Source organism: Scleropages formosus, chromosome 3, assembly GCF_900964775.1.
Source record: "Scleropages formosus chromosome 3, fSclFor1.1, whole genome shotgun sequence".
NCBI lineage: Eukaryota > Metazoa > Chordata > Actinopteri > Osteoglossiformes > Osteoglossidae > Scleropages > Scleropages formosus.
In genome coordinates this window covers 1,353,498-1,368,486 of record NC_041808.1, presented here as the reverse complement: position 1 = coordinate 1,368,486, position 14,989 = coordinate 1,353,498, and the positions used below count along the sequence as shown (strand labels likewise).

Here is a 14,989-nt window from a genome sequence, read left to right as displayed (position 1 = left end):
GAATTGAGGGCTTACCTGAGAGTGCTGAACAAAGTATTCCACTCAAATGACGTGTCACACACAACTGTAGCAGAAGAACATTTTCTCCTCATGTTTCCATATCCCCTTAACCAACATTTCAGACAGGTTGGCGTACAAATAAAGGTTCACATTGCTGCTGTCAGAGCACACCGATGATCTCATCATTGAAACGTGGTACAATGGAGAAGAGCGAAGAAAATTGATGGTTTCTTATCATTTTATGGTGTAAGTTTTACGCAGCTTCACCCAGGCTGATGGTGGCTGATGTAAACCCCACATTCCCAACTTTGTACGAGTGCAGGATGACCAGGTAGTGCTGCAGTGCACCGCGACCATTCTGAAGGAGCAGATCAAGCTGTGTCTGTCCTGCGAGGGTTTCGGGAACCGCCTCGCCTTCCTGGAGGCCACGTCAAATGCCCAGGTTGGTTGCTGCACCACACGTCATCGTAGTTTACATTTACCTGCAGTGTTATGGTGCAGCTGACTGCTCGTCTTGCTTAAAATTGCCCGCAGAATGTGCCTCCAGATCTGGCGATCTGCTGCTTCATCTTGGAGCAGTCCCTCTCGGTGCGAGCCCTGCAGGAGATGCTGGCCAACACGGCGAGGAATGAGGTATGAACAAGGGACGCACAAATGGTGATGTCGAAAATAAACAAATAGCTGAATGTGTTTCCCTTTTTCTGTGTTTTAGTGTATTGGTGTGTCTTTCTTTTTACATTTTACTTTTAGTTTTGGCTGAACTGATCATTTTGGCACATATAGAAAGATTTATTTCTTTTTGTATCATTTGACAAAGTTAACATTATTATTATTATATTACCCAGCACCACCAATGAAAAAAATCTGTGCAGTTCTCAGAAAGATTTGAAATTCTTGCAGTTGATAGATCAATAGACTCACAAACATACTGCGGATATACAGTGTAGATACATACATTAGATACATACATACATACATATTGTACATGCACACAGTAGAGGGATCAATAAAAGTTGACTGATCCCAAAGAAATTTCAGTTTTATTTGTGCTTTTACACATAAATCAGATTGTTAGTCAAGATTTTTGTTTCGAAAGTCACAGAAACATTCTTCTCATTGTCAGTGAGATACAAGTTCTGGATTATTTTACCTGATAAGTCATTTAAAGTGGTTTCATGTTTATGTAAAGCTCAATGTAAAGAAAATAATTTTTAAAAAGTTCATATTTTGCAGTTTTGTTCCTTGCTGTTTTATAAGATTTTGGTTTCTCCTGGAGTCTAAAGTAACTTTTTTTTTTTTTTTTTTTTTTTTTTTCCCCCCCCCCCTCTGTCTCTTCATCCCTCCATTTCCTTGCCGACTAAAGGCAGTCAATTTGGACAAGTGGGTAAGTCTCTGGTCATGTCTCACTTTCTGTTTAGTCTCTCTGAAGACTTGTGCTCTGCATCCTCCTGCACTCAGTGCTGAAACTCTTCTCCTGGTCCTGCTTGTCCTCTGTCTGCAGTGTGTAACCGCACCCGGCAGGACTCGACACACTCGCCTCACACTTTGTCTAACACCGTCGTGGTGGAAATCCCAACTCCCTGCTCAAGTATCGTCCTTGCAGGGAATGGAAAGTGACAAAAGAGTTGGTAAAAGTGGAGCCAAGATCCTTTGTAGGTCCAGTTAGAGCACTATATTGTCCACGTCCACCGGTCTTTGTTCTGGAATCGGCACATCCGTCAGTCCGCCAAAGATAATGCATCTTGAAGTTCTGCAAGGCATTTTAGAATATAGAATATTGGAAAATAGGAGGATAATTGCAGTGATGTGATGTAGAATAATCTGACGTACGGCATGAACAGGGAGCTGAAGGATGTTAGTGAGTCACTGTTCACTTTTCATTCCAGCAGAAAAAAACCAAGGATTTCAAAGAATCAAAAAAAAGTAAAAACCCTGCAGTTTTTTTGCTGGACACCAGAACCGAATTTTGCTGAATATCTGAACTCGGTTTGCATATTATTGCTGCTCCTACATTCATGTATACAGTACTGGTCAAAAGTCTGAGTACATGTAGAGGAACTTGTGAAATTTAATGTGAAACTATTATAATGGAGAAAGTGGCATTTCTGAGGCATCCAAGATTGTGAGACAGACAGTTTTGTTTTTTATTTTGAAATATTTACAGAAATATGTACAACAATGTCTATCTAATCTTTACCGTATCAGTGATGCTTGAAATATAAATCTGAATCTTTGTTCCGAGTAGAAAATTCATCCCTCTCCATTGATATGGACCAAGAAAACCCACTTGTCCCGTGTCCTGCCTGGAGCACCATTACTAACCCTGATACAGAGACATGCCGTCACTCACAGAATCATAGCAATTTAACCAATATGTTCTTAGTGATGATGATCACTAATATGGCTTCATGTCAAATATGGACTGAAGTTATTGTGGTGTTGTAGAAACACCCATGTTGTTTTTTTGTACTCTGCATATTGAATCTAATCCATTTTTTTTTTGGTACAAACGTGCAGCATTAAGGCACTTCATTTTTTTTTTTTTTTTTTTTTTTTGAGCTGGGCACAAAGTTCTGTGTTCTGCTCTTGTGCAAACGTGTAACGTGTAAATGTGTTTTTAGTGTGAATACAAATGCTTTGTGGTCTTGTTTCCAGATGTGTGTTTATCACTTGTGGCCAGCTGTGATGAGTCACTGATGTAGTTCTCCTCTCTGCTAACTCTCTGTGCCATCAACAGTCATCTCAGGGAGGGGGCCACCGAACCCTGCTCTATGGCCATGCCATCTTGCTGAGACACACACATTCTGGCATGGTGAGATCCGCTCCTGTGTCCCACATCCCTGTCTTTGGTTCACATCTTCAGTGTACGGTGTAACTTTCATGCCGCCTTTATCAAGGGAGGCGAAATGTACAGTACGGTAAGAGCGCTTGTCTCTCTTGTACCCTCTACACCAGTACCTCAGTTGTTTGACCACATCTCGGTCTCTGACTGATAAACTGGCCTTTGACGTGGGACTGCAGGAGGATTCCACAGGTACAAAGTGAACCACCGTGGGCACAGTGTTGGCTTGTTGAGAAATAGGTGCGTGGTAAACACTTGTGCTATACTGAAGGCTCATTATGTAAATTCATTCTACCTAGGAGAGGCGTGTTGGTGGACCATTCACCCAGCCTCCAAACAGAGGTCAGAAGGAGAGAAGGTCAGGGTCGGAGATGACCTCATCCTGGTTAGCGTGTCCTCCGAGAGATACCTGGTGAGATGGTGTCTTTGGTTCTAGGTGAATTTTTCGACCCCCAGGCAGAAAACTGCTTTCTTCTAGACTCATGTAACTCTTCCTCTGTGCAGCATCTCTCTTATGCCAGTGGGGACCTGATGGTGGATGCTTCATTCATGCAGACGCTTTGGAACATGAATCCTGTTTGCTCGGGATGCGAGTTAGCTGAGGGTAAGTTCACCTCCTGGCCTCCGCTGGCGGTGGAGCCAATGTTCGCCAGGAGGAGTATCACGCCAACCTTCTCAGGCTTTTTCAAAGTTCAGCCAACCAAGTTTTCAGTTTGGTTGTTGGTTGTTGCTTCAGGGTATCTGACTGGAGGCCACGTTCTCAGACTGTTCCATGGTCACATGGATGAGTGTTTGGCCATCCCTGCAGCTGAGCAAGGAGATGACCAACGCAGGTGGGAGCCTACCTGCGCTCACACAAAAATGGTGACCCAAACTCCAAACCTGACACTCGGGTCTCTTTGTAAACCAGGAATGCTCACTATGAAGGAGGTGCGGTGTGCAGCCACGCCCGGTCTCTGTGGAGATTAGAGCCCCTACGCATCAGGTGAGCAGAATATTTACCTTCTCCTCTTTGTTACTGGTGCTGATCTCATTTTCTCTGTCCTCTGCCCTCAGCTGGAGTGGGAGTCACGTGAAGTGGGGTATGCCTTTTCGAGTGCGTCACATCACTACGGGCCGGTACCTGTGTCTGGACGAGGAAAAGGGGCTCCTTGTGGTGGACCCCGAGAAAGCCAACACCAAGATGTCTGCCTTCTGCTTCAGGGCCTCCAAGGTGAGAGGAATGAGGATTTAAAAGAAAACGTTGCATTGCAGGATCCACACTGACCAGGAGTCATGCGACCTTAGGGATTTTGCCAGAATACATTTTCCTGCCATACCCTGATAGTGACCAGACAGTTTGTCTTCTAGTTTATCCGACAAGACTTTAACGTTTCCTTAATGGGAAAGAATGACCATGGGGAAGGAGCCATAAAGTACTTGAAGTTTGCATGTTGGGATCCTAGCTTTTTGTTAAAAGGTGCATTTACATTTGTTTATTAGCTTCTGCTTTTCTTCAAAGGAATTTACAGTGTTAAGCTACTCATAATAACATATGATTTTTTTTCACTTTTTGTAAGTGAATGTTTGCCCATTAGGTGACCACTCTACTTCTATAATTATGATCCAGAAAAAGCCACAACAGACAACACAACCACACACATGCTCTTAACCCTGCAGAGGTGGTTTCCGACAACACGGCTCCTGACCCCGAGCATCAGTTCACAGCAGTGGTGCAACGCAACATCAACAAAGTAAACACGGAGTAAACACTTGTGGGAACATTTAAGAGAATTACAATATACAAATTCATTTAGCTGTATACAGAAACTTAATTATGCTTAGTGCAAGGCAATATGGGAGAACTTCTTCCTACTTCCTGTCACACTGACAACCTCAACCAATCACAACCGTTGATTAAGGTAAATACAAATCACATTTGAAATAGCAAGTTAAATACTATTATTATGAGTTCATGTTTCTCAAAAGCTAGTTACAGCACTAAGCTATTTACAGTTACTTACCCATTTATATAGCTGCGTAATTTTTACTTGGCCAATTCAGGGTTAGTGCCACTGTCACAGAAAATATAACAGGAGGTGAGATTTTAACTTGGGTCGTTCAAGTGCAAAGGTGGTGACACTAACTGCTGTTCCAGCTGCTGTCTTTTCTTCTTCTGTAATCTGTTTGTCTCTCTGTGTTTCTTCACTTTCCCTGCTGTACGTGGTTCTGCATGCAGGAGAAGATTGAGGTTGCTCAGAAGCGAGATGTGGAGGGAATGGGCACTCCAGAAATTAAGTATGGAGAGTCCATGTGCTTCATGCAGCATGTGTCCACAGGGCTGTGGCTCACCTACGCCTCCGTGGACGCCAAGTCTGCCCGCCTGGGGCCGCTCAAAAGGAAGGTACGAGAGCCGGCTTTGCGTCTTGAACATTGTCAGGGCACCTAGCAGCTGAAGAGCAGTGAGTCGTCTGTGAGACACAACAGTGCAGTTTGGAATAGTCCTGCTAATATAACGAAACATTCAAGACGAAAAAGATCATGTCATTATTAAGATACTGATGTCCTTTGGCATCAGTAACGTTCTCTTTTACTCATCACGATGGTTTGGTTCGGTTTGTTTGCTGTGGTTCTTTGACATTGTTCCTCTGCACGTTCCCTCAGGCCATCTTGCACCAAGAGGGTCACATGGACGACGCCTTGACCGTGGCCCGATCTCAGACCGAGGAGTCTCAGGCTGCGCGTGTGATCTACAGCACTGCCGGCCTCTTCACGCAGTTCATCAAGTATAAGTTTGCTTGTGCTGCCCCACACATGACTTTCAGATCTTTCTGTCAGAGCTTAGAACGGCATAACGTGTGTAATACAGAAGTCACCTACTGTTAAGCTGACAGATGACCGTCTGTGGTCCATTCAGGGGTTTGGACTCCCTGGGTGGGAAGAACAAGGGACCCGCTCCACCATCCCTTCCCATCGATGCAGTGGTGCTCTCCCTGCAGGACCTCATCTTCTACTTCCGTCCCCCTGAGGAGGAGCTGGAGCATGAGGAGAAGCAGACCAAGCTGCGTTCGCTGAAGAACCGACAGAACCTCTTCCAAAAGGAGGTTTGTCCACAAACCCGCACAACAGCATACCATGCATTTACGTTTGTTCATTTAACAGGTGCTTTTCTCCAGTCAGCATCCTACTCGTGAGATTGAACAAAAGCGAGCTTTAGACAGTCAGAAGTCACTCACTGATCCAGCTGCACATTCTCCACCTTTATTTATCTGTGTTTATGAACTGTGTTTTTACCAGAAAGGCATGTATTTTGTATAACTAAAATTTTTTTTTTATGGGGTTTGTGGTTTTCTGCTTTGTTCAGGGCATTATCACCCTTGTACTCAACTGTATCGATCGCCTCAATGTCTACAATACAGCCGCCCACTTCTCAGAGTTTGTTGGGGAAGAGGCAGCCGAGTCCTGGAAGGAGATCGTCAACCTGCTGTATGAGCTGCTCGGTATGATGCTGAGCGTGACTGTGAATATTAAACATGTGTCATGAGTGGAACGAACACCATGTTTGAGTTTTACCTGTCTGTGATACCAGTAGTATCATTCTGGTCACATTTTAATATTAATATTAATTTTGTCTCTCAAATTCTCAAGCTTCTCTCATTCGAGGAAACCGCGCCAACTGTGCCCTGTTTTGTGATAATCTGGACTGGCTAGTTAGCAAACTAGACCGACTAGAAGCCTCCTCAGGTAAAGATCCCCTCCAGATGTTAGCATGGCATGCTCTCTTTTGCCATACGTACCTTTTCCCCTTTTTCTGCAGGCATTTTGGAGGTGTTGTACTGCGTTTTGATTGAAAGCCCTGAGGTTCTCAACATTATTCAAGAGAACCACATAAAGTCCATCATCTCCCTTTTGGACAAGCATGGGCGCAATCACAAGGTCAGCAAGTGCAGTGCACTCACATACCTACATGCTGACACTCGTGCTGATGATGCTGATCTCTCCTCCTTTTTTCTCACCCAGGTGCTTGATGTGCTCTGCTCTTTGTGTGTGTGTAACGGCGTAGCTGTGAGATCCAATCAGAACCTCATCACAGAGAATCTCTTTCCGGGACGTGAGCTCCTGCTGCAGACCAACATCATCAACTATGTCACGAGGTCAGATGTCACACACTAGTGACACTGAGTTAGCTGTTGACTATAAACTGAATACTCACACACACAGTATTATTTACATCTGTTACCACTGTTATATTTATTATGTTTATTGCTGTTGCATTTACTCTTTATTTATTGCTTGTATTTATTGTACACCTATACTACGTATACATGACAAACTTGAGTTCACTCTATTTACTTTAGGTTGTATGTTGGGTTTTGTTGACTGACAATTTTTTTTTTTTTTTTCCTTTATTTCTTTCTGCCTCTTCAGCATGAGGCCCAACATCTTCTTGGGCACATGTGAAGGGTCGACGCAGTATAAGAAATGGTATTATGAAGTGGTGGTGGACCACGTCGAGCCTTTCCTCACACCTCAGACAGTTCACCTGCGTGTGGGCTGGGCTCTCACAGAAGGGTACAGCCCCTACCCCGGAGGAGGAGAGGGCTGGGGAGGCAATGGCGTAGGGGACGATCTTTACTCCTATGGCTTTGATGGGCTACATCTCTGGTCAGGTGGGCAGAAAGCTTCCAGAAAGCTTGTGCAGCTCCTCTGACTTCATTTACCATGTTGAAGTTCTGCCCTAGAGCGACCTTCCTATTTTTCTGTACAGGGCGTGTGCTGAGACACGTGGCTTCACCCAATCAGCATATCCTGGCAGCAGATGACGTGGTGAGCTGCTGCCTGGATCTCAGTGTACCCAGCATCTCCTTCCGCATCAACGGGCACCCAGTACAGGGCATGTTCGAGAACTTCAACCTGGATGGGCTCTTCTTTCCTGTCGTCAGCTTTTCGGCAGGCATCAAGTGAGCACTTGGAGAAGATTTAGGAACCCCATAATCAATCCACTGAAGGGCAGATGTTACTAAAAGAGTCAGCTTAATAGGAATGGAGTATGAATAGTGGGCTCTTGCTTAAAGAAAGAACATGAAGGTCATAGGACTGGAATGTATTAGTTGAACTTAAGAACAAGAAAATTATGCAACTGTTCATGAATTAGATGGTAACTTGATGTTGACCAGCATTTTGAGTTGTGCATAATTTTCCGATTCGTGCCTAGGTTGCGCTTCCTTCTGGGTGGGCGGCACGGAGACTTCAAATTCCTGCCACCGCCTGGCTACGCCCCTTGTTACGAGGCTGTCCTGCCGAAGGAGAGGCTGCGCATCGAACCCATTAAGGAGTACAAGCAGGACTTCAATGGCATCCGCAACCTGCTGGGGCCCACACAATCGCTCTCCCACACGGCCTTCACACCCTGTCCTGTGGACACTGTACAGGTACGGGCACTGCTTCTGGGCTCCCCTGAACAGAGCACTGCACCCTGTCCTCAACTAACCCCCATGTTCTACCTGCAGATCGTACTGCCCCCTCACCTGGAGCGCATCCGGGAGAAGCTGGCGGAGAACAGCCATGAACTGTGGGCCGTCACCCGTATTGAGCAGGGCTGGACGTATGGACCGGTGAGAGCGCCCACTCTCTCCATGGTCATAGCGTGAGCAAAAATGAATGATGGAGCAGATGTTTTGTCTTCTGTTCGATGGAATCATGTGGTGTATGACATGGAACTGCTGTTATCTAGCCAAAGGTGCTCTCCCTTGGACCCCTCTCTTCTTCATATCTCTGTGGTACCTGCAAGTTGTCTCCTAAAAACTGTTTCAGCACTTGCCCTTTGTCCAGATTTACACCTGTCACTGGTGCTGTGTTTTGGTCATTTTCCCACTTCTGAATATTCATGTCACCTCCCTTATTGCATAACACACACACACACACACACACACACACACACATATATATATATATATATATATATATATATATATATATCGATATGATGCATTGTTCGGGGAGCTTCTCTTTGGAGTTGTCTCCCAGCATGCTGTTTGTATGGACACTTGGAAGGAATAAAGGCCTTGACGTTTCACACTGTGTGTCCATTCAGACCAGATTATTTCTGGTTCCTTTCACCGTGACCTAGTGTTCACGTGATTTCTTGTGTAAATACCTGACAGCATCCATATTTTCAGCATTTATGGAGAGAACCCGCATATTGTTACGGTAAGACTCAGAATGACCATTTCCGTATCCATTTCCTCCCAGATCCGAGATGACAACAAGAAGCTGCACCCCTGCTTGGTGGACTTCCATAGCCTCCCTGACCCAGAGAAGAACTACAACCTGCAGATGTCTGGAGAAACTCTTAAGTGAGTGTGAGGTTGTTTCCCTTGTTTCCTTATTGCAGTACTGTAGTCGTGCTCCTCGTTCACTTGCTGCTCTCCCGCGTCTCATAGGACTCTGCTGGCCTTGGGCTGCCATGTGGGCATGGGGGATGAGAAGGCTGAGGAGAACCTGAAGAGGATCAAGCTTCCTAAAACGTCTGTCCTAATTATTGGGTTTTGTCACTCTGTAGACTTACTGACAGATGTAGTTTTAACTGTAAGGCTGAACTGAACTGTAGTAGGAAAAGTGTTGTTTTGTCTGCTGTTATCCCTCCATTTGCACGTTGTCTAATGACACGGTACGACTGCTCTCAACTCAATCAGCTATATGATGAGCAATGGCTACAAGCCTGCTCCACTGGACCTAAACCACGTGAAGTTGACACCCAACCAGAACACCCTGGTGGAGAGGCTGGCAGAGAACGGGCACAACGTGTGGGCACGGGACCGGGTGCGCCAGGGCTGGACTTACAGTATTGTACAGGTGCCAGTTATTGTTATTTTTTCTTTCTCAGATTTTTTGTTATCTGCTTTGATTTAGTAATTTATTTGCTTAATCTGGAATTGTTTGGCCTACATTCAGGACATTGCCAACAAACGCAACCCACGCCTTGTGCCTTACAACCTGCTGGACGAGAAGACCAAGAAAACCAACAGGGATACAGTATGTGCTGCTGTGCGCACGCTCATCGGCTATGGGTACAACATAGAGCCACCTGACCAGGAGAGCAGTGAGTCTTTCAGTCTGTTTGCATGTTTCAGGTGCACCCATCGCTCACACAACAGGGTTCATTTGATCTGGGAAATTACTATTAGGCTAATTCTAGTGGTGAGGAGGATGAATTACTATTTCGTGTTATGGAGGAAAAACCATTGATTCCTGGACAAAAAATATGTCACCTAAAATTATTTCAAGTAATAAAAGTAAAAAGTATTGTTATTATAAGAATTATAACAGAAATATATTTCATTATTTGCAACTGTTATTTGTAAGCTCTCCGTTATTGTTATATTTTCATTAATTCATTCATTAATCTATAACCACTTGTCCTGTGCTGGGTCATGATAGTCAAGAGTCAATCTAGGAAGCATAGGGTGTGAGACAGGGTACATCCTGCATGGAGACATACTCACAGGTGTTTGATGATGTAAACAGGTCAAGAATTACTTGTACTCATGAATGAAACAAAATTAAATCACTCCAATAGCATCTGCTAAATGAATAAATGTAGATGACAAGATCACTGACTGTCTGTGTTTGTGGAGGTGCTCTCTAGCGTTACTAACAAATGTTTCACTCCAGAGGATCATCATGTGATTGAGTGTGAGGCTTTGCATACACTAGTGTAAGGGTGTTGATGTCATTAAAGTGGTTTATATGAATTCAATAACTGAGTAAATGAACCTATAACAGCAACTGAGGAAGCAGTTTTTTTGTAGCACAAGCGTTTTCTTCTCAGTGTCCTCCTTCCACACCCCAGCTCTCCGTTCCTCCTCTGCAGGTGGCCATGGTGCTGGTGGCGCTCGAGCAGACAAGATACGAGTGTTCCGTGCCGAGAAGACCTACGCTGTCACCCAGGGGAAGTGGTACTTTGAGTTTGAGGCGGTGACGGTGGGGGAGATGAGGGTTGGCTGGGCTCGTCCCAATGTCAGGGCTGACGCAGAGCTGGGCATTGATGACTTGGCTTATGTCTTCAACGGTTTCAAAGTAACTATCTCTGCTCTCTGCTTATACATTTTGCTTTTACAGTGACTCTCCAGGAATCTTCATTTGTATGACAGCTGTGTGTTGTTTTTTTAAGTTATTGGATTCTAAAAACAATGTTTACAACAAGGAATAATAGCACCTGGGTTCTGACCTCTGGTCCTTTCTCTCTGTTCCCATCAGGCGCAGCGCTGGCATGTTGGCAGCGAACCCTTTGGCCGAAGTTGGCAGCCAGGCGATGTAGTGGGTTGTATGATCGATCTGACCGAGCAGAACATCATGTTCACGCTCAATGGAGAGATGCTGATCAGTGACCTGGGCTCAGAGATGGCCTTCAAGGACATTGAGATTGGGGAGGGTAAGATGATCAGTGGAGGTGGAGGAACAAAACTGGAGAAAGAGAAGCTGTGAAGAACTCACACAAAGCTCTTCAGGGATGGAAGACTTTATCGTTTTTATTATTAATTATCTGTTCTCCCATGGTTCCTGCTGCCATGTTTCTCTTTGTTCCATTTTGTTATTTTCTGCTCTTTCTTTTCTTCTTATCTCTGCTCTTGCTGCACTGCTAATAATGTGCGCTATTAAATTAATCATCCTTTTTCTCTTTTTTTCCTTCTTAGCTGCAATTCCTCACTATCACTCTTACTTTTTAAATGTTTTTTATACTGTTTTGTCCCAATTATTCTCCTCCTTCTTCCTCCCTTTCCTCTTTGTCTTTCTTGTCTGTCCAAAGTGCTGGTTCACATGTCAGTGTGCTGCTATTAGTATTTTTTATTACAGTTGTTCTCATTTCAAAGTTTATAGTTTTGATGTGGTTATTGGTAATGGTGGGTTTGTGGTGGAGAAGCTTTACCAAGGTGCGCATTGGTTATTTATACTCCCAAAGTTTATCTGTCTTTAAATGCCAGTAAAAACGAGCTGGAAGACGTGTGTTTGTCAGTGCATGTTTTGTCCCAGTTGTTTTTGCCTGGGTTTTTAATGTAGGTGAATGTTCTTCCCTAGGCTTCGTTCCAGTGTGCAGTTTGGGCCTTTCTCAGGTAGGCCGTATCAACCTGGGACAGAACGTCAGTAGCCTTCGATACTTCACCATTTGTGGCCTGCAGGAAGGCTTTGAGCCTTTTGCCATCAACATGAAGAGAGACATCACCATGTGGTTCAGCAAGAGCCTCCCCCAGTTCATCCCCGTGCCTCCCGATCACCAACATATAGAGGTATGATGCACTTGCAGATGCTGTGGGCTAATGCAATTCAAATGGAAGGGAACTTTATTAAATTATAAAGAAAAATTCCACTGAATGTATAGTGGGCTCCTAAATGATTGGCTCCCTTGAGAAAGATTTTTTTAATTTTAAGATTAAAAAAGCAGCAGCAGTAAACACATTAAGGTTATCACAAAAAAGGTTAGAAATTAAGTCATTAGTTTTGTTTGGAGGATCCTCTAACCTTGCTGAAAGTTATAGGAAAGGCCTGTGAGCTGGAAGAGGTTGACTAGAGGTTCTACTAGAATCAGCGATCCAATAATGTTGAACCCTATATTTGTGAAGAAAGTCCTACTCCTCATACATTAATAATTGTTTGGAAAGAAAGCATCTGAATAGAAACCAGAGGATATTTTGGGTGGGGGGGGTGCGGTAGCGCAGCGGGTTTGCCCTGTGCCTGCTCTCTGGTGGGTCTGGGGTTTGAGTCCCTCTTGGGGTGCCTTGCGACGGACTCGTGTCCTGTCCTGGGTGTGTCCTCTCCCCCCCTCCAGCCTTGCGCCCTGTGTTGCTGGGTTAGGCTCTGGTTTGCCATGACCCCGCTTGGGACAAGCAGTTTCAGACTGTGTGTGTGGATATTTTGGGGTGATGACAAGTAGCAACACACACATATATATGTATATACATATGTGAAAGAGCAGATGTTTTGTACACTTTGTGGTTTTTTTTTTTTTTTTAAACACAAACTGCAGGTATCTCGTGTGGATGGGACAGTGGACAGCGCCCCCTGTCTGAAACTGACCCACAAGACCTACGGATCTCAGAATGCCAACACAGACCTCCTGTTCCTGAGGCTCAGCATGCCTGTGCAGTTTCACGAGAACTTCAAGGTGCCGGCCGGGACCACGCTGCTCACCCGTGCCCTTACGATCCCGGAAGACGAGGTGCTGGAGGTGGACCCCAACTCAGACTTCGAGATGCTCAGAAAGTCGGCTACCCGGAAGGAGCTGGAGGAGAAAGAGAAGGAGACCTCTGTCCCAAAGGAGATCCCAGGCCTTAAAGGGGGAGAGAATGAAAAAGATGCCTCTACTGAGAAAAGCAAGAAGAGAGGGTGCGCACTATTGCACATTGAATAAGAACTTATTCTTTCTTCTTCTGCACTATCTTTAATGCTGGCATGACTTCAACAAGGGAGGTCAAGTGATAGAGAAATAGTAATTCTCCATGCTCTGACCAAAGGTACTGCAAGAATCGAGGCCACTGTCTAGATGGATGCAGGCATTAAACATGTTTGAGATAAGAGGCAATGTGCAGTGCCCCTGTAAAGCACTGTGCACCACCACCTCTGGTCACTTGTTTGACCCACTTACAAGGGCTGTTCAAGTCTGTAGATTCTTGGTTTTCACCCTAATGTGGTGGAATGAGTTCCCTCTGCCCCTCAGAGCTGCTGAATCCCCCCTAACTTTCAGGAGGACTGCTCCATGAACTTGCATCACACCATCTAGCATCATTATCTCTCTATTTCTTACCAGCTGTGTGTGCAGCTACTCTTTGTAACATCCGCTAGCAAAACTGGTGCTAGTGGACCAACTGAGTGTGTTTTAACAGTCTGCGTGTGTCTTGGAGAAATGCATTTTCTGAGTTGTATGTTGCTTTTGAGAAAAGTGTCTGCTAAATGAAAAATGTACATGTCTCAGGTTCCTCTTCAAGGCCAAGAAGGCGGCTTTCATCACCCCTCCCCCTGTGGTTCCCACCATTCCCCGCCTGGTGGAGGATGTTGTCCCAGATGACAGAGATGACATGGACATCATTCTCAACACCACCACGGTGGGAATTTCAACGGACCCCATCCATCTGAGAGCTTAACACCTCACTGAAGTGTTAAACTCACCAGCCCTTTGTCTATATACTGTACCAGTGCTACACATAGGCAATATATTAAACATTTTCATTTATTCAGGGATTTCGATGTGTTACAGTTTTAAGGAAGTGATGTTCTTTCATGTGTAAGATCTTTTCAGGTGTTTGTCTAACTCTGTTCTCGACTCACCCTCACTTCTTGGTGCAGTACTATTACGCAGTGCGTGTCTTCGCGGGGCAGGAGCCCAGTGGCGTGTGGGTAGGCTGGGTCACACCCGACTACCACCAGTATGATCTTCATTTTGACCTGTCCAAAGTGCGCAGTGTCACGGTCACGGTTGGGGATGACAAGGGGAACATCCACGACAGGTGAATTCCACTACCGCATGCACATTGGAAGACAAACGTTAAACCTTGGCGCTCATGTCGTCTTTTCCCCCTCAGCATAAAGCGCAGTAACTGCTACATGGTCTGGGGAGGAGAGTTTAGCAACAGTTCCCAGCAAACCAGAATAACTCAGGAGGATCTTCTCATCGGGTGCCTCCTGGATCTGGATACAGGTCTCATGACTTTCACAGCCAATGGGAAAGAAGTCAACACGTTCTATCAGGTGAGAAGGCTGCACTCTTTGTTTTGGCTTTGTGCTCACATGCAGTAATAGTGAATAAAAGTGAATAATACTGAACTCCTCATCCACAGGTGGAGCCCAACACCAAACTGTTCCCCGCTGTGTTTGTTCTGCCCTCCTCACAGAATGTGCTGCAAGTGGAATTGGGCAAACTGAAGGTCTGCATTCCCGAGAATCATCTCATTGTTGCTTCTCAAATCTTCAGTCTTTCGCATTACCCTGCTTAGTCTGCCCTTGCAAATTTTCTTATGATATCATATTTTATTATTTTTGACATTATTCATATTCTCTTACTGATAGGGTTCACCAGGCCTTGAGTGACTGACTTTTCAAACGACTGAACAGTATAGAGCATCACAATATTAATTGATTGATTGATTGATTTTTTTTTTTTTTTTTCCAGCATGT

At 44.8% G+C, this 14,989-nt stretch overlaps 1 protein-coding gene across 1 annotated transcript in view; it reads left to right on the top strand.

Moving 5' to 3' along the window:
* The window catches only part of LOC108924840 (ryanodine receptor 1-like), a 74,565-nt gene that overhangs the window by 5,912 nt on the left and 53,664 nt on the right, over positions 1 to 14,989 (top strand). The window contains exons 2-33 of the mRNA XM_018736447.2: positions 323 to 442; positions 535 to 633; positions 2,738 to 2,812; positions 2,956 to 3,034; positions 3,142 to 3,254; positions 3,347 to 3,446; positions 3,579 to 3,675; positions 3,753 to 3,827; positions 3,899 to 4,055; positions 5,061 to 5,225; positions 5,486 to 5,607; positions 5,739 to 5,925; positions 6,186 to 6,321; positions 6,470 to 6,565; positions 6,639 to 6,757; positions 6,842 to 6,975; positions 7,250 to 7,491; positions 7,590 to 7,782; positions 8,037 to 8,253; positions 8,332 to 8,436; positions 9,074 to 9,177; positions 9,265 to 9,348; positions 9,517 to 9,676; positions 9,776 to 9,947; positions 10,722 to 10,900; positions 11,081 to 11,255; positions 11,900 to 12,108; positions 12,846 to 13,204; positions 13,791 to 13,920; positions 14,162 to 14,322; positions 14,398 to 14,563; positions 14,653 to 14,739. Coding sequence (XP_018591963.1) covers positions 323 to 442; positions 535 to 633; positions 2,738 to 2,812; positions 2,956 to 3,034; positions 3,142 to 3,254; positions 3,347 to 3,446; positions 3,579 to 3,675; positions 3,753 to 3,827; positions 3,899 to 4,055; positions 5,061 to 5,225; positions 5,486 to 5,607; positions 5,739 to 5,925; positions 6,186 to 6,321; positions 6,470 to 6,565; positions 6,639 to 6,757; positions 6,842 to 6,975; positions 7,250 to 7,491; positions 7,590 to 7,782; positions 8,037 to 8,253; positions 8,332 to 8,436; positions 9,074 to 9,177; positions 9,265 to 9,348; positions 9,517 to 9,676; positions 9,776 to 9,947; positions 10,722 to 10,900; positions 11,081 to 11,255; positions 11,900 to 12,108; positions 12,846 to 13,204; positions 13,791 to 13,920; positions 14,162 to 14,322; positions 14,398 to 14,563; positions 14,653 to 14,739 — 4,617 coding nt within the window. The remainder of the gene's footprint in view (positions 1 to 322; positions 443 to 534; positions 634 to 2,737; positions 2,813 to 2,955; positions 3,035 to 3,141; positions 3,255 to 3,346; positions 3,447 to 3,578; positions 3,676 to 3,752; positions 3,828 to 3,898; positions 4,056 to 5,060; positions 5,226 to 5,485; positions 5,608 to 5,738; positions 5,926 to 6,185; positions 6,322 to 6,469; positions 6,566 to 6,638; positions 6,758 to 6,841; positions 6,976 to 7,249; positions 7,492 to 7,589; positions 7,783 to 8,036; positions 8,254 to 8,331; positions 8,437 to 9,073; positions 9,178 to 9,264; positions 9,349 to 9,516; positions 9,677 to 9,775; positions 9,948 to 10,721; positions 10,901 to 11,080; positions 11,256 to 11,899; positions 12,109 to 12,845; positions 13,205 to 13,790; positions 13,921 to 14,161; positions 14,323 to 14,397; positions 14,564 to 14,652; positions 14,740 to 14,989) is intronic.